The 24,066-nt window shown below is 40.2% G+C and overlaps 1 protein-coding gene across 2 annotated transcripts in view; it reads left to right on the top strand.

The window, feature by feature from the left end:
* The window catches only part of LOC146393272 (transcription initiation factor TFIID subunit 4), a 92,379-nt gene that overhangs the window by 63,464 nt on the left and 4,849 nt on the right, over positions 1–24,066 (top strand). For both annotated transcript variants that reach the window (XM_084928848.1, XM_084928839.1), the window contains one exon: positions 2,432–2,554. In XM_084928848.1, the coding sequence (XP_084784974.1) occupies positions 2,432–2,554 (123 nt within the window). The remainder of the gene's footprint in view (positions 1–2,431; positions 2,555–24,066) is intronic.

Genomic DNA, 24,066 nt, shown 5'->3' with positions numbered 1-24,066 from the left:
GCAGCATTGTCAGTCTGTAAAATCTTTTTCAGGAACATCATTAGGAAAGATGAATAGCTCTGTTTGTAAAAACATACTAGAAGAGACTGACGGTGTATTTAACAGTATGGTGTCAGAACCTTATTACTAGATCTTGGAAAAGGTAAATATTTTTGCTGCTACCATTTTAAGTCAAGCGGCTTTACTGTCATTCCAAACGTGCAGTGGTACAGTACACAGTGAAACGGGACAACGTTCCTCCAAGGCCATGGTGCTACATATAACACACAACAGACAATCAAGAAAGGTTTACAAAAGGGGAGTTCATAGCATTTGGACACCTCTGTGTGACCATATAAGCATACATATGTAAACATTTAAGGGTAGCCAGAGAAAGTTGTAAGGCAAAGCAAGTCTGCCCCAGCCCTACTCAACTCTGGCTTGTATCCACTGGCAGTCAACAAAGGAAGGTAGACTCTGCATAATGGCACCAGATTGAAATCAGAAATAAGTCTCCCACTGTCACGGCGGCCACTTTACTGATGGGAAACGCAGACTGGAGGGTTGCAGATGGTAAAATGAAGTCTACATTCATCATACAGTCATAAATCTGAAAATGCAGGCAGTTGCTGTGGGCGCTGGGAGCCCATGCCTGGTGCCAACTGCCAGCCAGAGTTGCCGGCATCCTGGTGCCATCAGTGAGATAGCGGACCTCACTCACTCTCTTTCTGTCTCTCGCTCTCTCACTCTCTGTGCTCTGTCACGGCTCACTTTTCAGTGGGATTCTTTAAGGTCAGGCCTGAAGAGGTTTGTCTGTTGTTTGTGGCAAAGCCTAATAAGGATAACAGTGATAATATTAATGCAGCCTTTTCCATGTAGACAGGGGCAAAAATCATATCCACTCTGTTTGCCATATCCAGCCACAATCCCTAGTGTGTGACTCTATTCTAATGCCTGTATACATTTGCATGACTTTAAGAGCCTGACTCAACATTTGTCCAAATTGTTACTATTAGTCAAAATCTTTATTTTGACCACTATCCAATGTAAAAGGAATAAATAAATGTAGTTTATTCATTGAGCTGGTTGGTACTGCTGCTATTATTCCCCCTACTTTGTGTTGTCAGTGTGTTTGAATCTTTCAACATTCCGCCGTGCTAAATGTGAAGTGGCAACACCCTAAAGGGCATGCCTTGCCAGCGGGATTTTAGGAAAAAATCAGAAGCAACTGCATGCACATTTAAGATCAGACTTTGTACACCAAAGCAACCTTTTACAGAGCGCCATCTGAAAGTAACATGAAATTTTCCCCTGATCAGACAACATACATGCCTCACGCAAACACCAGTGCCCAGCGAACACATGCTGAGAGATAACATAAAAGAACATGAAAGACATCAAGGCGCACATTGATTGTCCCTGTACGCTTCAACCCAGGCCTCACTCCCCCAGCGGGCAGACACGCAGGCAAGCTGGTGGGTAGGCATTCCCTGTGCTGTGGCCAAGATTGATAGGCATGTGTGTGTGTGTTGTGTGTCTGTACACTTTGTTTGAATGTTGAAGGGAGTGCTGACACCCTCTGTACCGTGGCCCCAGGCCCTCACACCTCCACCCAATATAAAGGGCAGCTCCCAGCAATGCTGGATTCCCCCTCAACCCTGAGGGTAGGCATGACATTACCTTGGGCAGTGCCTCCCCGCAACCCCCACACTTCCTCAGAACCATGTGACTACACACACATAGTCTTTGAGAGGAGCTCGGTTAATGGCTGAGAACAGTCTACCATTTTGTTTTGCTCAGGAAATTCTACTTATACAGTAGAAGTTCAAGAAATCTTTTTTTTTTGCAGTCTCCTTTAATTCTTATTCTTACATTTGATCTTAATCTTATATGCCTGACAGTTGTTGTTGTTTTTTTGAGCTAATGATTGCAAATCATAGTTTGGGGGTTAGTATTACTGGCTATATGTAACTGCTGTGGTGTTTGGTTTTGGGTTCATCACAGGGAGATGGTGATATTTTGAAGGTTTGCTCCATCAGTATGCACAAGTAAAAAGTTTAATTTCAGAGTTCGAGATCGAGTTCAACATTTATTGTCAATGAAGAAGCCCAGTTAAATTAGGAATATGTCAACATTTAAAACAATACAGTGATATTGATGAGAGATCTGTTATTTTATACTTCTTATGATATTCAAGAAAAGGAATCTTGAATATCATAAGAAGTATAAAAAAAACGATCTCTCAGCATTATGAAAGAACAACAAGTACAACAACAGCAAGTACATTTGGGAGGAGCATTAAGCTAATGTGTCTGGATGCACTGCCATGATGCAAATTTATTATGTGCATAAGACTTAGAAGAACTGAACAACATGTGAAAATGTGGAAATATTAGATGTGAATCTTATGTTCATAGTAAGATCTGATTGTTTCTTGTTATGTTTTCACTAGATGCAACAACAGGAACTGGCCCAGATGAGGCAGCGGGATGCCAACCTTACAGCACTGGCCGCCATTGGACCCCGAAAAAAACGTAAAGTGGATTCACCGGGGGCCACGCCATCAGGGACCGAGGTGAGAACTATATTGTCAATGTTTTTTTTGTCATCACCAGTTTGTAATGCTGACTTGCTATCGATCTTTGGGAAATTAACAGTAGAGAATTTTGGATTTAATCTAATTTAATCAATCATGTTCTACTATTTCTAGTTAGTGGACATGCCTAGGCAATGACATTGTTATATTATTTGACAGAAATCTGTGCACTTTCTTGTTATTTATGAGGAACTGATAAGCTAAAAATAAAACAAACAGCACAATTCATTATGATAAAAATATTTTTTTAACTATAAATTTTTTTTAACTAACTAAATTATTACATGATATAAGTTTGAATTCAAATTCATTTTTTCCTGCTTATGATATAATAACAATAAACATTTCAACGTATTCGAGTTTTACCCAAAGACATTGTTTTTCCCACAAAATATTGCTTTTTTGTTTAAATTTCTTGTGTAGGCAGTATTCAGTGGTAATTTTACATAGTTGTGTCATCCCCAACTGCGGTAAGTACTCGATAGTAAAAATGAGTCACTGAATATCTTATCTGCAAGACAGTGAATAAGAATAACAATGGATAACTGCAGGTAATGTTGTGGTTTCTGATACTTGCTGCTGGTCAGATTGCTGGAACACATCTCAGGTGTTCAGTTTTTAATGCCGTCTATTCTCCTGAATCTAATTACCATCTTGTTGTTAAATCATACTTTTCACATTTCAGAGAATGTTCAAGGTTTTTTTTTGGTAGTCATAAACTTGGCACTTGGTAATGGAAAAAAAAATTAATTATTGCAAATTTTAAGCCTCTGCTCAACGTTATGGGATGCAACTGCTATAGAGGGCACCCAAATGCAAGACATGAGTCCAGGTTATGAAAGAAATGAAAAAATAACCAGAAAAAAACTGATTATATTTCATGATGTGACTCTCAATTCTCTTGTTCAACTTTACCACTAAGTGCTTTCTTGGATGAAATTTGGCTACAGTGAAGACCATTTGAGTGCATTGAGCTTGCGGTCATTTTGATGGTCATATCTGCTAATACAAATTATGACCCTACAGTCGTGCTGAAAAAAGTTTGACATGATCTAAATTTTGATGCGTTATCCTGCTGGAATCAGCCATCAAAGGTGGGTATACTGTGGTGATTATTCAGGCAGGCATTTAACTGTTGTTCCGTTGGTGGTAAGGGGCCTAGTTGTGTTCATTGAAAATATCCACAACATCATTGTACCACCAAACTGAACTGTTGATACAAGACAGGATGGATCCATGCTTTCATCTTAGTTAAGCCAAATTTTGATTATGTCATCCAAATGTAACAGCAAAAATCAAGACTCATCAAAGCTATGTTTTTCCAACCTTCTGTTTAGGGGTGGACGATGCATTGAATATACTCGATGTATTGCGAGTTTTTCAATGTATGCTTGTTAAAATAGCTTTATTGTAACCATCCAGTATAAATAGCCATGGCAATATTAAGCTGTCTGCATGTAATTTACTGTGAGTTCTTTTTTTCTCCCACACACTTCAAATGCATCATTAATCCAACCAGAAAATTGTCTACCTGGCAGACTATGCTGAGCATGCGTTTTATATACTACCAGATAGGGAAAATATGGCGACAGCGGAAGTTTCAAACAAGCGAGGGAATGAGACTCGCTGTTGTTTGGATTTCACAAGGAGGGTGTTGAACAAAATGCGGTAACTTGCAAAACATGCCGTAAAACGATTGCCGCAAAAGTTAGCAGTACCACGAATTTATTCCTCCAGCTGAAAAGTCATCCACTGCAAAATGAAGACTGTTTTAAACTCTGCATGTCAATGTCTCCTCACACACCAAAGGAAACGTTAAATAAACCAGCTGTGATACCTGTGACTATTCTTGGTCAGTCGTTTTTAGACTTTTATTATCGTTTTTATTATTTTAATATGTTATAAGCACAAAGAGCACTTTTTAAAATTCAGTTGTTTTATTTTCTCTCATTAACCTCCTAAGACCCGAACTCTTCCACGGCATGCATTTTTTATTTCTCTTTCATATTTGGTCATATTGGGGCCCAATGAATATAAAAACAAAGCATTACCAGATTTTTTTTTTTTAACCTTATTTTTGTTTTTAAGAAAAATAAGAGCCACATGAAGATATTTGTTTAAAATGTTGATAGAACAGTAGCAGTATAATGTACTCATAAGTGGATATCAGGCCCTTGTAGAGCAAAATTGAGTATTTTGGTCTAAATAACCCAAAATGTGATGTCCACGTATGTGGACGGCAGGTCCTAGGAGGTTAATTCTTGCTTGATGTACTTTTTTGTTGCTATGATCTTTTGTTTGTTAAAGGTCTAGTGTTGACCACACAAAGAGACTTACTGTGACAGTATTGACATTTGTGAAAAACCTCTGTGTGCAACTGATGGTTAAAGACTCAATCATTCATTCATTCATTCATTCATTCATTTATTCAATCGATTTTTTTGTATTCCATGTAGAAAAAAAGTATTCAGTGATCGATTTGAATGAGTATACCAGTGCAATTTTAGGCACTATATGGTTGAAAATAACATTTGTTTTTGGAGGTTATTTTAACATATCGTGATATATATCATGTATCGCGATATTGCCAAAAAATGTTGCGATATTAGATTTTCTTCACATGGCCTTGCTTCTATGTATAATTCAAATGAGCCCATGCAATATATAGATCTCTTTTTTGGACCATTCTTTGTATAACAATAAAGATGGCTGTTTGGAAAAACCCTAGTAAATCAGTAGTTTCTGAAATACATAGACCAGCACAGATGGCACTAGCGGCCATGCCATTTTTAAAGTCACTTAAATCACCTTTCTAGCCCCATTGGTTTGAACTTAAGCATTTTTCTTGGTCATGTTTAAATGTCTATATGGATCAAGTAGCTGCCTTGTGGCTGGTTGATTAGATATTTACATCAACGAGCACTTGAGCCGGTGGATGTGAACATCTTGTCCTTCGACACATCTGATCCTCTGTGAGTGCTGATACAATAAAGTGGCCTCTTTTCTGTAGTTGTCTTATCCTCTTATCCTTTGTTTTCATTAAACCACCTACTTTACTTATTAATATTTTATTGGGGAAAACATTATTTAAGTTCTGTTTTTTTTTTTTTAAAAAATTATGTATTTAAAGTGTCAAAAGGAATAAGAAGACACAACAATGAAACTGAAAATAAAAAATGGAGGTAAATGAAGTCTAGCAAAGTGCCACACACCATGTAAACAAAAAGTCAGAAATCAAGATATGAAATGTGAATGTGAAGCAGGCAGTGTTGGGGAGTAACGGAATACATGTACCGCCGTTACCGCCGTATTTAAAATATAAAATATGAGTAACTGTATTCAGTTACAGCTACCGTTTAAAAAGGTGGTATTCAGAATACAGTTACTTTGTTGAAATCAAGGGATTACACAGCTGTCTTTTCCTGTTTCATGTTAGGCTATCCCCTCTCTATGTTTGGTAATTCCACGCCGCTGGAAAGCCAAACAAAACACACATTAAAAGGCTCTAATGCCCGTGTCTCAATCTCGCGGCCCATGTCACCTCTACTTGCGGCCCGCATAATGAAAATATTTTTTAAAATTATTGTTCAAAAATTATTTAATATGAAGGCAATAGGCAGAGTGTTACAGGCATAGCCCTAAAGAATGTAGCCTCATGGGCAGTGTAGTCCAGCTGTAAGTAAGCTGTTAAGACTCAACTGTACACTGTGTTCGTGTTTTTCTCCGAAACAATAAGTTCCGTTGGAGCAGCCTTTCAATGCCTCTCTCTGTCTCTCGCTAGCAAAGTTGACCCAGACAACAAAGTAAAGCTAGTTTTCGGCTACGAGCCCGATACATTTTAAAAGTAACCTTCCCAACACTGGAAGCAGGCATGGTTTTAGAACTACTGACACAACAGGCGTCGAGATCAGCGATGGCAAGCCACATTGACCGTGCGACATTCACATGGGGTTTATATGGGTGCCAAAAGGGTTATTGTCATTTTGCACTAAAGTTATTCATTTTATTTCATATTTACATTAATTAATACATATTATGAACATTTTGAGCCAGGTAGTTCATTTTTTTAGCAGAGGAACAGTTTAGCAGAGGGCCAAATTTTCATTACCAGATGAATGAAACAGAGCGTTTCAAAAACAGTCGGGCCTGTGGCGTGCTCAGCAATGATTGCCTACAAAGAAATGTCCAAGGAGTGAGTAAATAAAGAGGATAAAATCTTAATCTTTAGAGTGATGAGGCAGTACTTTTCTTGAAATACCAGGAAGCAGGTTTGTCTTGCAGACTAGTTTTGTTGGTCTTATTTATGCCTGTCTTTATCTTTGAGCTCAGTTGTGTTCTTCTACTGGTAAGAATGATTTAAGTTTAGAGATACATCTGAAGACTCAACCTGTTTCACTCAAAGTTAGGAAGGATGAAATGATGGATGTAAGGAAATATCTGCACTGTACAGAGAGCACAGTGACACACTTCCATGTGACTTGCCTGTTGTGGTTTTAATTAACCTGAACTCTGGTATTACAAAGAAAATTCTTCCGTTACAGGTTCCAAAAGCAACAACCTTAGTATCACATTTCTGTAGCACAGGGTTATACATGAAGTCATGCCTAGTTGCTGTACCAAATCATATTTTTCCTTTAGGCAGCTGGGAAATATTTAAATTCCACATATTCATCTGTAAATATGATGAATCTAAAATAAGCCTGAATTTTGAATGTCAATTGGTCATTTTAATAACCTGCTTATCGAGTTGCATCTTCACATCCTTCGCTTAGCAGCAGTATGCTGCAGAGGAGCATGGTAATGCAAACGGTAAAAAAGCATAAATAACAAAATAAAAGCATTATTTCTGGTCCTTGAGTACAGTGCCAACCTCTTTCAGAATGTTTTACCCTGATGGGTATTAGCCCCCGACCTCATGCTGCATTAGAAAAAAAAAAACAACCCTGATTTTTCAAACTGTTTTCCTAAATGCAGTTACACAACATAAACATGAATATACATTATGGCAGAGTTGTTGGCTTTTTTATGTTTTTCTCCCTTTTTTAATGTCCTGTATATGTTTAATTAGAAGGCATAATAAAGTGAAGCCACAGTGTGCCCCTCCTCTGGAGTGATTGCAGAGGGGGCGGAGGAGGAATCTTAACTTATTTTCACTTCGTTTTCACCTCCTCACATTTCTTCATTTCACATGGGCTGGAATCGCCTGCGGCGTTCTCTTTCCCTTCTCCAGAGCAAAGTGAATGTGACTTTTCTAAGGGGGTCACAGGATGCCTGGAGGCCTGTGGGTGTTACTGGACTGTTGCCTGCTCTTAGCTTCACTGAGGGGCTTGTCATAGATTTCATCTCCACAAAAATGAGCCGGGGGCCCTGGCCAGGAGCACAAGCAGCCAACGTTATGAAGGGCCCACGCTGATTATTTCCCTCTGACATCGCATCCTGAGCTTTCCGCATTAATCCTAGACAAAGGCAGCCCTTCAGTGCTGTGCCAGAGCTCAAATTAGGAGCCAGATAATGGCCTTGTTGAGATCCTGTTCTGTTCACTGAGAGGCAGAACTCCTGCTGAAATCCGCTTTTTTTATATTCCTTTACTCCTGCTTATTTTTTCACTAAACAGACCACCTTTCCACCTTGTTTGGACTGTGACGGAATTCACGTGACACAATTTTTCTTCTTTCCCCGCAGCCCGATCCCCCCTTTCAATCACCTTTAATGTGATGGCGGCTTGGCCACAGTTGGGCCTGTGCCTGGATGTAGATCGCTAGAAGCTGTGAAATTGATAGCCAGTCAAGACTGGAGTGTCTGTCTCCAGCTTGATCTAGTCTGCAGGAGGGAACAAAGGGGGTCTTACAGGGCTCCTCGGGGTGGATTAGTTCCAAGGAACCAATGGCTGCGGCTGCTGGCTGGCTTGCTGGAAGAGGGCCTGCTGTGGCCCCAGTGGTGGGTCAGCACACAGGCAGAGGGTGCTCAGGCGCACATACTCCAACTCTGCCTCCAGCTTAATTGTCCCGATCCTACAACCCTTACCCAGCTATCTGCACACACAGGTTCAACACAAAAGTCAAGGGTGAGCTACCAGTTTTAGGAGTTTGTGATGACGTGTGCTAGCAAAGGGTGTTTGAAGTTGTATGGAGAAATGACCTTTGGCCTCATGAATGCTTTAACAAGTATAGAATGAAAGGGAATTAACTTTTAGGATCATTACTTCTACACATTACTACTGCATCCTACACAAAAGTCAACTCTATTCCATATTCAATTCTTTTCTCCAGCCACCAACATTTGTATATTGTATGTAAAAGCTGGTAAGATGGTATAGGTAGACTTGAGTTCAGTGAATAAAGGATGAGAGACAGACAAGCCAAAAATAGCTCTGTTTATAATGATTATTCCATGACACCCTCTGTACTCTGTCCTTTAACACATTTAATACGATTTGAACACTTTACTGTTTCATTTCCACCCATTGATTTTTGTATGTTGTGATCTCCTCTCATCTCATATGGTGAATCCTGTCTGAACTGAGTTGCTGCAGTTTTGCTAGCTTATGAGAGGCAGAGGCTCCTCTGTACATCTAAGGTTAGCATTAAAGGTTCTGCGATGTAAACTGTGCCTCAGTGCACAATGTCCTGCAGTGTTAAACATGCTCAGAGCTTTGAAACATCCTTGACACATTTATGAGCTCTGAGTTATCATCCAGGCACTTAGGCCATTTATCACATCAAAGGAAGAGCTTTGTTTGTTGACGTAAAAGTGACAATAGAAGCTAAATTGCCCCAGTTTGTACAGCCACACTGGCTTTCTCCTATCTGTCTCAACCAGGCGCAATGCGAGGGACAAAGGTAGGCGAGCGATTTAATAGTGAGCACAGTCTATTTTTCCATTTGAATTCATTTCACCTTCTTTCTTTGAGGCTGTAGATCAGAAAGAAGGAGTGAGGCAATAGAGTGAGAGGCATGGGGAGAGAGGGGGAAAAGCACAAGGAAAACTGATGCCCTTTCCTCCAGCTAAATTAACAGGAATCACGTGGAAAACAATCTGAGTCTCCAATGAAGGAGGGAGGGGGGGGACCATTAAAATTAGCCCCAAGCTATGGACTGCACCCAATATCACTAAAGCTGCACTCACTACAGATGTGGAGGCTGGCTTACAGGCAAACTATGCTCTGTTCTATAGCTACAATTAAAATCAACCTCGCTGCCAAAAAATAGGAGGGGGAAAGAGGGGGTAGAAAGGCAGACATGGAACATCAAAGACAGATTGAAATGTGTAGTCAGTAATAAGAGTGGTCTCCAAGCCCCGAGGTTCTCCACGGTCCCCTTGTTAATGAGAAATTTTGACCTCTGGTTTGTAAGTTAAACTTGTAATCTCGGTTAATGAAGTAAATCAATCCCAACTCGGGAGTGTTCAGTGTCTCTCCCTTTGCCTTCGCCCGCCAACCTCCCCTCTGTCCTTCTCTCTTGTGCTTTTCTCCTTTGCTTACTCCTCCTCCTCCAATGTCCCTCCCAATGTGCCGCCTGGGAGTAAAATGTCCAGGTCTTCAACCAGACAAACAGGAAACTCTGAGAGTACAAGGCTTCCGGAGCTGGAGGGGGTGTGTAAGGACTCAGAGGACTAGGACCAACCAGGCTGTTTGGTTAAGAAGGAGACAGGCCAACCGAATGATTGTAGAAGGCACAGCATAAAGGAAAACACTTGCTCCTCCTCCTCATTGCTTTTTCCTTTCCATCTTTTTCCCTTCTCTGTCCAGAATCTGTTGGGGTTAGTATATGGTTGGAAAGTCGTGGCTACTTGCTAATGTTGAAGGAGCAGGGGCAGTAATGAGCAAATATAATGTAGTCACAGCAGCTGCCTCCTGTTTTGTACCTTCCTTTTGCTCCTCTCCGAGTCCGAAGCATACACAAAGTGGACGGTTTTAATGGAAAAGACAGCTAACTTAACCTTCTTGTGGAGCTCTGTTTTTGCCCTTAACCAAACAGAGCCTATTGTTAAATCCACTGGGAGCCTTGACATTAACCCCTGATTAGCTCTTGCATTTATAAGATTTTTTTTCACCTCTAATGCAAATAAGGGTGGGATCTGAGACGAATGCAACAACTTTAGCATGACGTCTGTGAGGATGCAGTGAAGCATAAGGATTCCTGTGTGAGCTCCCCTTCTCTACATACTACATAAATATGATTAAAGAGGGCACGGAGAGGCTGCTATTGGTTTCATAATGTCAAGAAGATTTTAATGTTAGTTTGACTTTACGTCTCAAGGCAATTCAGTATTTCTGCTAGTGAGGACACAAAGGAGACAGAGTTGAATCTTCCGAATGGTTACAGGGGTTTCTTGGCCAGATGCCATCCGTTTTGAGAGCTTTAACACGGTGAACTTAGCCAACTTTCTTTTCCCCTACACAATGCGGAGCACAGTTGTATCCACTAGGATTTTAACATTATGTTCTGTGGGTTAAAGCATTTAAAATACAGCTATATCATGGAAAGATAAAACTGTTGGTTTTTGCTTTAATTATATCAAACACTTTTCTTTCCACTCCCATTCAGTTCTATTGTGAGCTAACGTGAAACATAAAAACATGAAATTCATGTAATCAATAGATATGCAGTTGACCTGAAATGCTTAAAATCATAGTCAGAGGTCCAGCATCTTCGTTTTAGGTAACAATAGACCGATTTCCAAGGGATGGCATACCTCCATACAATAGTCACACTTGTCACATACGTTTGCGAGCATGTCTGGAGTCAGTTCAGGCACTGCTGTTGTTATGCAACCTACCGGCAACACATGAAAGTCACGAATCCCCTCTTTTTAATAGTACATGTTTCAGTCATTACTGGTGAACAACTGTAGAATTAAAAAAACTCTGACATTGGATGATTTTTTTTTTTTTGATACACCTTGCATGCGTGTTTAATATACACCACGAGAAAATTGTTGTTACCAAGTCTCTGGACTGCTTCTTTGGGGGCCACTAATGTTTGTACTCAGTTTTGTACATGTACATATCCAGCAGATATTGAGATACTGAGAAATTTTGTAAAACCTTTTACTGCTGGAGGTGCTGCAGGAAAGGTCACAGGATCACAAAGTTGTAATTCGGGTTCCTACTTTTTCCCACCATGGTTATGTATGAAAATGTTTAACTAGAAATTCAAGAAAAGTCAAGATCATCAAAGTCTTAGGATGAATCCTCTGGGCATTTTATATGCATGTCCAGCATTTAATGGCAGACCAACAGTTTTTGAGACATCTCAGTCAGCACTAAAGGGTCGGAATAGCAAAATGACTACCCAACCATCATTGCCTTACATGAAACCAGTGCTGCTAAGGTGATAAATAAGCACAAAATTCTAATAAAGATTTTGATAAACTTCAAAAACTGTTATCTTCTTTATGGCCTCTTGCTTTAAGATAATAGTTATGAATATTTGTGCAGTTGCTTATCCTGTTTTAACATGATGGCAGGTTTAAAATAAACTGAGTTTAGTGTACTTTTATTTCTGAATAGCCTGTTTCCTGTTTGTTTCTACACCTCTACATATTTGAACATATTGAACATATTTAGGGGGCATATAAGATCTTACTCATATGGTTGTATCACCTTCTTTTCTTTTCCCTACAACTACAACCAGTTGATTAAAAAAATAAAAGGTTTAGCTCAATATACTTTACATTGAAAATATAATTATAAAGTTCCAATGTCTTTTTGTTAGTAATTCCTAAATAGAGCATACATCTATACATGTACATGGTAGTTTTAACACAGTAGTCTCCTTATTTAGATAAGAAGCTTCTATATATTCATATTCATGCCAAAGTAGATATCCCCCTCATTTCTGCCTTTAAAACTTTGCCCTGAAATAATGGTTAAATATACAGTTTTGACAACAAAGTTGAGCCCCAGGCACTTAAAAGATACCCATCTTAAAGAAATTAATTACCTCCCTTGTTAATCTTGATATAATTAAATTTCTGAAGAATGAAATTTGCTGCATTTTTTCCCCCTCCGCCTCGCTGCTATGGAGGCGGACCAGTAATGGCTGGCTCTCTAGCTAGCCTGCTGGCCAGGGACATGGGGACAGCCTAACATCGTGGGCCCCATGCTGTGCTATACCGCACTGTGCAAACCCACACTCCTCATCCTACGCTTTCACCACTCATAGGGATAGGCAGTGAAAATGCCTCAATCACTCTTTGCCATTCTGTGCTGCTTATATTTCCTCCATCCTGGAGGAGATGGAAACTCCGAGCCTCAAGTTTCTTATTCTTAACATGTGAGAATGGCATCGAATGACTCGAGAACGCAAGAGCTGCTAATAAAGTTGTCAACATAGAGCCTCTGAAACTTACATGGTGGAGCCCTGGAGAGGCATACATAGAGAGTTCTTTTTGTTATGGCTCACTTAAGAAACTCCTGTGCCTTTGTGTGACTTACTGTCGTTATTTATAGGACCTCCTGCGATGCTGTTAGATTTAACCCTGATTGCCTTTTGCAGCACAGCACTAGCATTACAAAGGAGGAGTGCATTTTAATGTTGCTATGTATTTAGGTTTGTTGTCATTCACTGTTATTTTATGTGCACTCCATTGTCAGCGGTCTAGGTTTAGGTTTGATCCCGTGGAAAGAAAGAAGAAAAATATAGTAAAGATGCTGGTAGGAGGGCAGAAGAATGCCAAGACGGGAGGAAGAGTAGCTGTATGTATAGAGATGGCAAACTACAATTGGATGCTAGAAATGCCTGATCAGTGCATAGAACAACGACTTTATGGAGGTGCACATAACGCATCCTGTAAGCAATTCCTCTCCATTCATAGGTCAGTGCTAAATAATTTAGAACAATCTTCACTGTGTAATAGTTGAACTATACTAGTTTGCACTTTCCTATTTTTCTGCCAGAAATAGTTTCTGTGTAACCTACATACATACATTTACAGTTGTTTGTATATTTAATAATATATGTGGGAATGTATGTGGAAATGAACCCTTGAAATTTAAATAATAGTATAAACTGCTTAAAAAGGTAGAAATTGTTAAGTTTAATATAATCTATCATGATAGATATTATTTTTACTACAAATATCACATTATTCTAATGTTTTTAGAAAAATTAAAAAATATATTGCTCTTAATTGAGGTAATATTTAAGAACTCCAAGTCACTATTTCTAAAAATATAATTTAAAATGCCTTTATTCTTATAACATGAACATAACAAGTTTCATTGTACAAACCTTTATGAGGGAGTTAAACAGAAATCCTTCCATTTCTTCCAACCTTATTGTGTGTTTTACACTTAAAATGCTATTCGGGGATTTATAAGTTTCTGTAGAAAGCAGTATAGAAAGAACAATTAAATTATAATTTATGTGATTTTATCTACTTTCTATTATTAACATGATGCCAATGTCAGTGTCTTTAATTTTCACCTATCATGGTTATTGTCAGTATTATATTAACATCACACTGGTTGAGCAGGTAGGCAGAACTGAACTTGTCCTAATTTTGAAAACAAAACCAAAAACATGTTCTAACACATCTTGGGCTTCAGCTTTACCATAGATATTTGATGGATATTTTAACCAGCCATGTCGACTCAGTGCCTTTTATCAGCTTAACTGTGAAGTGAATTGATGTTAATTATATTCCCTAACTACTAACTTACTGATGTACATACTGTTATTAGTAATCAGTAATCAGTATCAGCAGGTGTAAAGTCATATTATTTATGCTTGGTCTACAAAAAATGTGTACATCTGTAACTAAAACTGAAGCTTCAGATATATTTAAAAAGTTAAAGGTTGAAGCAAAATTGAAATCCAGACAAGCAGATATTTTAGTCCCAGGCTTAAACCAATCAAACAGCTGATCATTACCACTCCTAAAAGCTACTGCCGTTTTCTACCCACCATAAGTCAAGTCTGACTTTGTTACTACAACCCATTGAAGCCTTTTCTGTAACCCCCCTCTCTGAGACAGGCCCTGTTGTGGCTTTCAGTTACACAATAGCTACCCTTCATAATCTGGATGAACAACCACATGATTTACATGCAGAGAATGTCCGTGCATAAATATCATATCTGTTACAGCTCCCTTGCTGTTCTTCATTTGTTTCATTGTTTTTGTTAAAATGTTGTTGTGATACAGTGTCCTTTATTTTGTATTTTAACAGGAAAACAGAACATCTAAAATTAGCTTCTGAAAATGGTAAAAGAGAACAAACAAGGCGATCCATTAGTGAGGATGGGTTATTGGCTGACTTGCCTCTTCTCATGGCGGCCCATTAAAAGTGGTAATGTCTGCCTGCAGCAGTGCCTGGGGAAGAAGAAGGAGGCCATGGAAGGCATATTTCACATGCATCAGACACTGGAATTAAATAGACCAATGTTCCCTAAAAAGACTGAAGTACATCTCTTTCTGATGTGTGTCCCGGGCAAAAATTCATTGATCTTAGAATGTCCCTTGGCAATTATAAAATATTAAATCCAAGTCGCACTTTTCGGCTCAGCTTAATTTTTTTTTCCTCGCTTTTCACTGCTTTCCATTTGACCAATTTAGAAAAAAAAGTTAGAAATGGATGGCCGTGAAAAAAACGACACTGATAATAAAGGCTGTGCACACTTTCAGATGTCTTTTGTTATGTTTCTGTATTGTTTGTGCAGAACATCTCACATCATTAAATGAATTGAGGTCCCAGCAAAGCTAGGAGTGTCTGAAACATGTCTTATTACACCATCAGAGCTGTGTTAACCAGGACCACTAGTGATTGAAGCATACAAGGGAGTTGACTCCCTGAATATGACATCTTCATTTAGAAGCACAAGGTCTTCTGAGTCGCCGATGCCTATTTCAGCACTCTGGGGACGACAAATATTTGTCAGCTGCTTTCCATTAGGTCTCTGGCCCTTGTGCTCAACTCCCTGGCCTCTTTATGTCCCTCAGAGATTACAGAGGGGGTCTAACAGTTAATTGCCCAAATCATTAAATTTAACATATATCTCAATAAATATAATCAGCCAGCTGTTTGACAAGGTACACAGTTCATTAAGTCCCATTGCTTGTTTGTCGTTTCCCTAATTAAGATTTAGAATCGATCATTGAGTGTGTAATGTACAGTGTAGCTCGGTTTGCACAGGGAGTCTCTCTGCTCAAATGAAAAGGAATGGCATCCGCTTGCTAAAGCTTTACCATTTAGCACACTGACTGCAATGGGAATTAGACATCCTGTGCTAATTAGGGAGGCCAATTAACTGTGAAATTCAGGCATTTTTGACAAATAATCTCAGCAGAGTTCAGACATCACCATGCACATAGATGTTATGAGCCCTGAATGAAGAAAGGATAAAGGCTTATGGCTCTTTCACTGTTTTTGATGCCTGCATGTGTTGCTCCCGTTGATTTTGCATTTTCTTTTTTGTGTCAAGTGTCATTCACTCTAACCTACTGTCTCCCAGGTTGGCTTAATATGTTTTACATGCACGTCTTGTAAATTCCACATTTGCTGCTCAATGGCGTATTCTGAGTTTAATAATGTACTTGACTACGACACAGATGATAGACAAATACAAAACAATCTTGTCTGAATAAGAAAAGAGTTGTAATGACCATAGATTGCTGCTAATTTTAATATTGCCAGGGCTGGCTTTGGTTTAGCCTCTAAGAAGAACAAAGATGCTGCGGTTGGGCATGTTTGGCAACATTTGACCACTACTCGTTTTTCCAAAAAAAGGAATTGGCATCATCAGAAAGCCTCAGTGTTTCTGTGCCTCTCATTCCCATTTTGATTCATGATCACATGTATATTTTAGATTGCATAAATTATGTATTTGTTGGACTAATGAACGGCCTCCACTGATAGAACTTTGGGGGAGTTGTGAATAGCTGGCTATGGTCCCTATCGCCCGCATCAGCATTTTGATTACATGTCACGGCATTTCTGAGCAATGAGATGTGGTTTGGCTTTAAAAGGCTTGTCTGGCCTTTGGAGAAATTTTTATATACACATACCACAAGGTCCAGAGAGCCACAGAATGCAAACATACCTCCTGGGCTGGCCTCTGTCACTACACATGATGACTTTGTTGTGTGTTTGCGTATACATTTGTATCGAGGTATGTGCAGTTATGCGTGTGTGGTCTTGACTCATTGACAACTGTAAAACAGGCCCCTGCTGTCTTTATTACCTGTTCAGCCGGTCCTAACTGCTTTGTTCCTGCAGTACATAGAAACACATTTACCAGTGCTTGCGTTGGCATTTTCTCTTCACTTGGAATCTAATAGAAAGGCGCCATTACACCATGGAAGGCAATGGCTTTGGGTGCACGCTGAAGCTGTTTGGATACCAGGCAGCGCCGGAGGTGTGTTTGCTGGGCGCCGAAGGGTAGCTCCTGCAGCTGCCCGCCTCAGGTGCAGGAAGAATTGAGTACTTTCTTTTACAAGATGTGTAATTATTATGGCAGACAAGAGTGTGGATTTATACCAAGTCAATATGTAGATAAGCACTATACACACATATACACACAGCTGCTTGGGAAAGGATGCTGTTGTATGTGGTATAATAAAGCAGGTTGCCAAAATGCTGTGCAGGTAGGAAGTAAGCCTTCTGGGCCTGTGGAAGAGCAATCTGATGGGAGGAATGAGGCCTCCAGAAAAGTGCCAACAGAACCATAATGAGGAACTCCTTAACTGCGTTGAAATTTTGAAAAGCTGCCAACCATTTTTACCCCGTTCGCCTCCCACACATCTGGATTTTTTAAATTAATTGCATATTATTCTATACGATTTGAATTTCGACAAGTGTCACATACCATATTGTTAATCAAAAGACTTTTTCAAAAGAAAACTAGTAGAAGTACAATATAAGTCAGGCATTTTACTGTAACTTTACTGTAAGTTGATTTAACACCATAAATCCCCAGACTGGTAAAGAGATTTGTTTCAGAATAGCTTAGAAAACTTTGGCAGCTTCTCCCCTTCAGCTTTTTGGATAAAAACAATGACACTGGGGGTCACGAATGTTCACAGAGACACTCTATTTAAGTTTTGGTTCGTCTTTCTGGGCCATCTATATAAAACATGAAACTCCACTCTTTCCCCTGAAGAGCGTGGATTTTAATCAGACCTGCTCTTCAGACAGCCATTTTCCTGCTGCTCATCTTAGCAGGCGCTGCATCAGGTGCACGGGGACCAGTGTCAGCAGCACGGGAGCGAGCCTGTGATGGCTAAGTGATGTCAAAAATGGCCCCATTAATGTCAATTTAAGATCAAGGGCCGATTCATAGCGCGAACCTCTGCCATAGATGTGCTCTCTAAAACCCTACATCTGCAAATCTACTGTGGCTCCTTGGTGTGTTCCTTTTCTTGTAAGTGAAATGTGTCACTGCTCATATGAGGATTTATGTGAAGACTGACAGCTCAGGATACAGCACATGTCTGCCGAGCAGCGGGAACTGTTGTGCTGCTTTTCGTGTCTCATCCTGTGCTTGAGTCAGTGTCTGTTATTGCGCATGGGTTCTGTGTTATTCAGTGCCATGCTATTTTGCTAGTGTACCATTTTCCCTAATTAGGCCATTTGCAGGATGCGTTCTTCTTAGTATGGTCATTTATGTTTGATACCATTCTGAACCGATAGGCTTTTGTTAACTGGTTATTCCTATTTGGAACGTTTCGCAAAGACATCAAAGGGTGGACCACAAGCCTCATTTGGCAACTTCTCCCAGCTATCCATCGGCTGCAAAACACCCTGGTGCCTTGATTATTAACTCAGTCACCACCCTCTCATTCAACTTGAATTAAAAATTAAAAACCAGCAGAAATGACAGTGCCACACCATTGAAAGTAAAGTGTGTAAAACCAACAAGGGCTCATTAGCGAGTAGTTCTGAAGACAAGCATTCTGACTAGAGACTCATTACACTTCTCCTATTTTAACTCTAATTGGGTTCATTTTATATATGAAACGCCTTGAATATTTAATGCTGAAAAAGTTCTACTTCTGATACTTTATGTAGCCAAAGATACTTGGCCTGTGTTAATTGTCCAGGTTATCAGGGAGGCTGTTAGCAGTTTCGTAGCCACTCTGTCCCTCACTATAGAAAGTGCCAGAGAAGCAAGACATTGAACACATTGCTTGGTGGGTTATTGGTTGGATTATGATCTTCAGACAAACAAAACTGATTTATTAATCACAACAGCAACAAACTCACCATCTGGAGCCTTGTTTTGTTAGCTGTTCTGCTGGTGTACTACTCTGGCTGTGGACAATATGGCTTTCCTGTCATTTAGCAGATAATAATTGGCAATATGTGAACAAATGTTATTACCCCCAAATCCTAAGCGGGGTTGCCAACTTAAGCTACAAAGCCCCACCTAATAAAGCCTTTGTACTATTTAACAAGTTGTTCAGCTAGCCAGGCTTAGAGCATTTTAATTAAAAAGATTAAAAACAGTGTTATGGTTTCTTCCTCTAGTTGCCTTCACAAAATCTTTTGTTTCTCTCAGGTTGAAAAGAAAGAGAGAGGGGAAACAAAAGCAAGATTGTGTTTCCAGGCAGGAAAGTTTGAAGTTCTTTGTTTGGAAGTAAGGTTCCGGGTGCAGCAGACTGTTTAGCTTGGTGACCCTGTGACTGTCTTCTGAGGAATTGTATGAGCAGCCCTGCAGAATAGTGCTCCGGGGTCGGCTTTCATCTTAGCAGTAACCTGTGGACTCAGGGCGATGGAATTGCAGCTTTGTCAGTACACTACTAATTAGAAAATTCCTGACCTCGAGCAAGATGTTTTAATTATGTGTTGTGTCAACGAGTTTGCAGATTTAATCCACCGTTGATACACACTCAAGTGTGCAAACTGTGTCGCACATTGTAGTAGATCAAGTGGAATGGAGCACTTTTTTTTCTACTTCGTCTTTCTCTTCCTCGTGTAACCTTACGCCTTTCCTGCACCGTGTTATTCAACAGCCATCACATGCTTAAGTAGCCAAATTAGACGTGGAGTTAATGTGTTAGCTCGTGAAAAAGCTGGTCTGATTCGCTTTGGTTGTGGGAGGCTGAACAATGTGACAGTATTGTGCTGGGTGTGAGTTCTCTGTTGCAGTGAGTCAGTGTGAGGGAAGGCAGGAAAGGGTTAAACAGAAATTGAGCGGGGATGCTGGGGGCAGCAGTGCTGCAGAACATAGCAGTGTTCGTGCGAAGGCAAGTCATTTCCCGAAACACTGCAGACACATGGCCTGCGGCGCTCTAAAACCTTTGGAGACCAAAATGGCTTGCAGGAGTTAGAAGTAATAAGGTGTTTTTTTGCCTTCTTTCTCCTTGACTGAAATTCTGCACGGTTGCTATGCATTGCCATGGAGCTGTGTAGCTGTTTTTATGGTTTATGTGGGTATTAAGATGCTCTGCAACTGGCCATTTTTGAGATTTGTTGTTGTTTAGTTGTGAAGCAAATGGAAGTTGTTTGCTTTGAAAGTAATTCCCTCATCCTTTTTGCCATGATCAGAATGCTAGACCTCACTCCTGTCCCATTGTGTTTTACCCTTTATTCTTTTAGTTTTTCTTTCTGCTGTTCACAAAATGACAAATTAAAAATAACATGTTTGTGACAAGAAAAGAAATATATAGCAAATGGGCTTCACTCGCCTCCATTTTTGAAAGCATGGCGACACTGGCTGCCTCTTATTTAGAAACCTCTGATAGGAACAAAGGCCATCTGCGTCAGTGCATGAACATAAAGCTGTGGTATTAGTCCATTCTGACCTCTGTGATTATTGGTGGACTGAACCAAAACCCTTTTCATCCTTTCCCCTGGTTCTGTTAATCTTGGCTGCCTTGTCTGCTTCAAAGGGGAGCTCCGGCATATAATCTGGGTATGTACATCTGTGAATTATTATTCTAATTCTTTATACGTTTATTAGAGCTGAATAAACTCCACATCAAATACATCACTCGGGCAATGTCAGAAAGCCTGGGGCAAATCAGCCGACATCTGTTAACTCTTTCAAAATGGCCTCATCCAGCATGTCTGTGGGCGTAGAAGAGCGAGAAAAGGGAGAGGCGAGAGAGAAAGTCTCTGTTGCTGATTAATGGCGCCCGGAGAAGAGGCGTTTCAGGCCGAGTGTGGAGATGAAGCGGGGCTGCACTCCCACGGCTGGGCTACACACTGTAAACACTGAAGGGACGAGGCAGCGTTCCCCAACTGAAATGCAGCATGGAGGAAAACATGTGGGAAAGCTTTGCATCCTGGCACATAGTCAGTCAACCAGGCAGTCAGTTAGTCAGCCCTTCAGTCAGTAAATGAGTCGGTCAGTCAGTGAGTCAGTCAAGCTCTAAGCCAGTCAGCCCAACAGTCAGGTCTTCAGTTTGTCAATCAGCAAATCTGCGAGGCCTTCAGTCAACCAGCATGCATGATAGTTTGTCAGCACATCAGGTACTCATCATGTGAGGAAGCCCAACAGGAGTAGGACCTGCAAGCCAATTTAAAGGATCTAAACACCTAATGCAAATATAATTGGAGCACTAAATCATGACTTTGTGCTCTTAAGAGTGACCGAAATATGAAAGAGAAAATTTTCATAACTAAATAGCAGCTATCATTAACTTCCACCCAGTTTTTAGCTTTAAAACACTACTTGGTTTAGCTTTTGCTTCGCTTATTTGTCTATGTTATCAGCAGTCTATCATTGTTGTTCTATATATGTCCTCATTGCCTGAGGCTTAGACATAAGAGTTATCTCACCACCAAAGTAAAAGATAAATGTTGTATTATGAACAGCTTCTATTTTTCTTAACCAAGAGTCTAGTATTTGTCTTTTAGCATGACAGCTAAGCAGTGTTTTATCCCCATGTTGCAGTTTTAGTTAATACAGCGTGATTGTTAGTGTGTTGTCGCACACTGGTATATACAGTACGCCCTCTCTCACCACCCAGCCTCTGTCTGCAACTTCTGCCGTGAGGAGTGGAGTGCTGAGACAGCAGGTTGGACTGTGCAGGGCCGAGCAGCTCTGCGTGCCTGGCAAAGTGGGCCATTAACCCACCGCCCTAAGGTGTGACCTGGGCCAAATCCAATATTGGCTTCGGCATCAAGGCACAGGTGCCACTCAGGGTTCAAAGACACAGATCAGCAAGAAACCCACCACCACCGCTACCCTACCCCCTTTCCCTTAAACAGTAAAGGACTGAATGTAAATTGCATACACATACAAGCACCACTACTGTTACTGTTCAACTGGAGAAAATAAGTCAAAAATAAGGGCAAGATTAAGAAAGACAGACAGTGTAAATAGAAATATGAATTGAAAGTAAGTTTAGCAAAATATGAATTCATTTTAGTTCTGTCAAAGTTAAAGTGAGTTTTGCAGTCCATATATGATCTGATAATCTGAAATTGTGATTTGCTGACTTTGTCCTTTCTAGTAAAATATTCTTTTTTTCTGTGAATCTCTGATTATCATATAAAAGTAGAAAAAAAATTAATGTCCAAACACACCAGCCTTGTCATTTTCATGAAATCTGCCCTCACTCATAATTTTATAATTGCATTGGGACTTAAGAAGATAATAACACTAAATAATACAAGCCTTGTATTTGTTGTTACCTTTGTCATTATCTTGAAATCTGTGTGTTCTGCCAAACTGTCTGCTCAGATGAAACAGTGGGTTTCTCTACTAAACAAACAAATAAAAGATAAATGAAGGAACATGTGGAACAGTTTTAATATGTTCCAGTTCACTCTTAAAATCACAGTGATACCAGCATGTTGACGTGGCGATGCACCATTCTTGGTTTAAAACGATGTTAGATTCAGGTGGTCTCTAGTCATTGCTTAGGGAAAATCAAATCTCCTCTCCCATATAAATCAGTTAGAGGGGATAAACTGTCAACCTTACGAAGGAAATGGAGTGTAACAAGTTGAAAATTCTGTCTGGTATCAGGCCATATTTATTGTGAATAACTTCTGTAAATCTTACTTCAGTCATTTAAAGTATGCATTCATGTTCTATTTATAAATCTAATCTGAAGTTTAACTTCACAAGAAATTGCTGAAACTATTTTTTGCCTTATTATAGGGTCACAACCCAAGAATGTGCAGGACTTGTCCTGTGCTTCAGTGCCTCTCTCATTATTTTCCACTTAGTGTGTTATGCTAATTGCAAGATAGATAAAGCACATTTAGACGTGCTTTTTCTGCTTTTGTGTACATTTGCATATGTGCTGGAAACCACAGGGAATTAAATAGTGTAAAATAATGTGTCTGGACCATTGGCGCGTTGTCATGTATGTCAACAGACTGTCGCTGAAGACCAGAGCCAGCAAAAGAGGCCTTATTACAGACGAGCTTTAAAGCCTCTGCTCTCCCCTCCTCAGGTTCTATCCACCGCACTCTCTGTGTTTTTTCTGTCTGTCCCCCGCTCCAAACAAGTCAAATGTCTGAAGAGATGTATCGAAGTATCCCTGCGCATTCTGTACGATGGATATGTCATATGACATAATGCCTCCGAGCGCCCATCACAGATAAAATGACAGATGCTGTTTTTTGCCTCATGGATCTTTCTTGGCCAAGCTGATTTTGAGATTTTCCTTTTTGCTGTACTCCTCTGTCTGTCTTTGTGACTCTGCTCTCGTACTCTTTCCTCTGCTCACATTTTCTTTTTATCCACCATGACCTTACAAAAGTCTACCATTTTGTTTTTTTATTGAATTTCAAACACAATTACAGTGTAATTGCTAGACAAGGAGCGAATAGTCATTGATGTCTCACTTCCCTTTCTAACTGACACTCCACCATCTGCTTTGTTTAGCAGTGGTGTTTACCATGCCCATCCCTCTCCTCCCTCCTCTGCAACATTATTTCCTGTGTGTACTGGTGAGAGGCATTGGTCTCCATAGATACTGACAACAACATACCACTGTTTGGGTTGTTGGCATTCCTTATGACGACAGCATATAAAGACAGAGGGGAGAGGAGAGGCTGTTTTGAGTGAATTCCTCTATAAGCGCTGGACTTTCTGCCTGTATTATTTCAATCACTTACGACTGCCCTTGTCCCCAAAGGGAATAAGGCATTCTGGGATCTGCAGTGCACTACCTGTAGACCATGATCTGTCTGTGCTTTCTGCCTCCCTCCACCCCACCATCACCCACTTTAGCCACTGCACCACCCCAGCACTGACTGCCTGCCTGTGGCCAGTGCTGCCCATCCATCTAGGTGGATGGATGGCTTTGATTGGTAAAATCTGTGGCCCTGTCATCAACCTTACTTGTGAGTGGCAGTAATTGGCATGGCAGTAGGCAGGCCCATCTTTCACATGTGGTCAGCTATGATTGACCTGATTAAAGTGGGGTTGCTCCCCAAAGTGAGGGTCTGGTGTGCCCCAGGGTGCTGAGGAGCATGCTGTACCCACTTGCCCCTAGATGTGGTTGAGGTAAGTTGGCAGGAGAAGTGGCCTGGCTAGCCTCAATCATCATACAGCTTCCAAAAAGGGACAAAATGTGTTCTAAGGGTA

This window comes from Perissodus microlepis, chromosome 1, assembly GCF_051167445.1.
Source record: "Perissodus microlepis isolate ML-2025 ecotype Zambia chromosome 1, ASM5116744v1, whole genome shotgun sequence".
In the NCBI taxonomy this organism is placed as follows: Eukaryota; Metazoa; Chordata; class Actinopteri; order Cichliformes; family Cichlidae; genus Perissodus; species Perissodus microlepis.
This window is presented reverse-complemented; position numbering and strand designations above follow the sequence as displayed.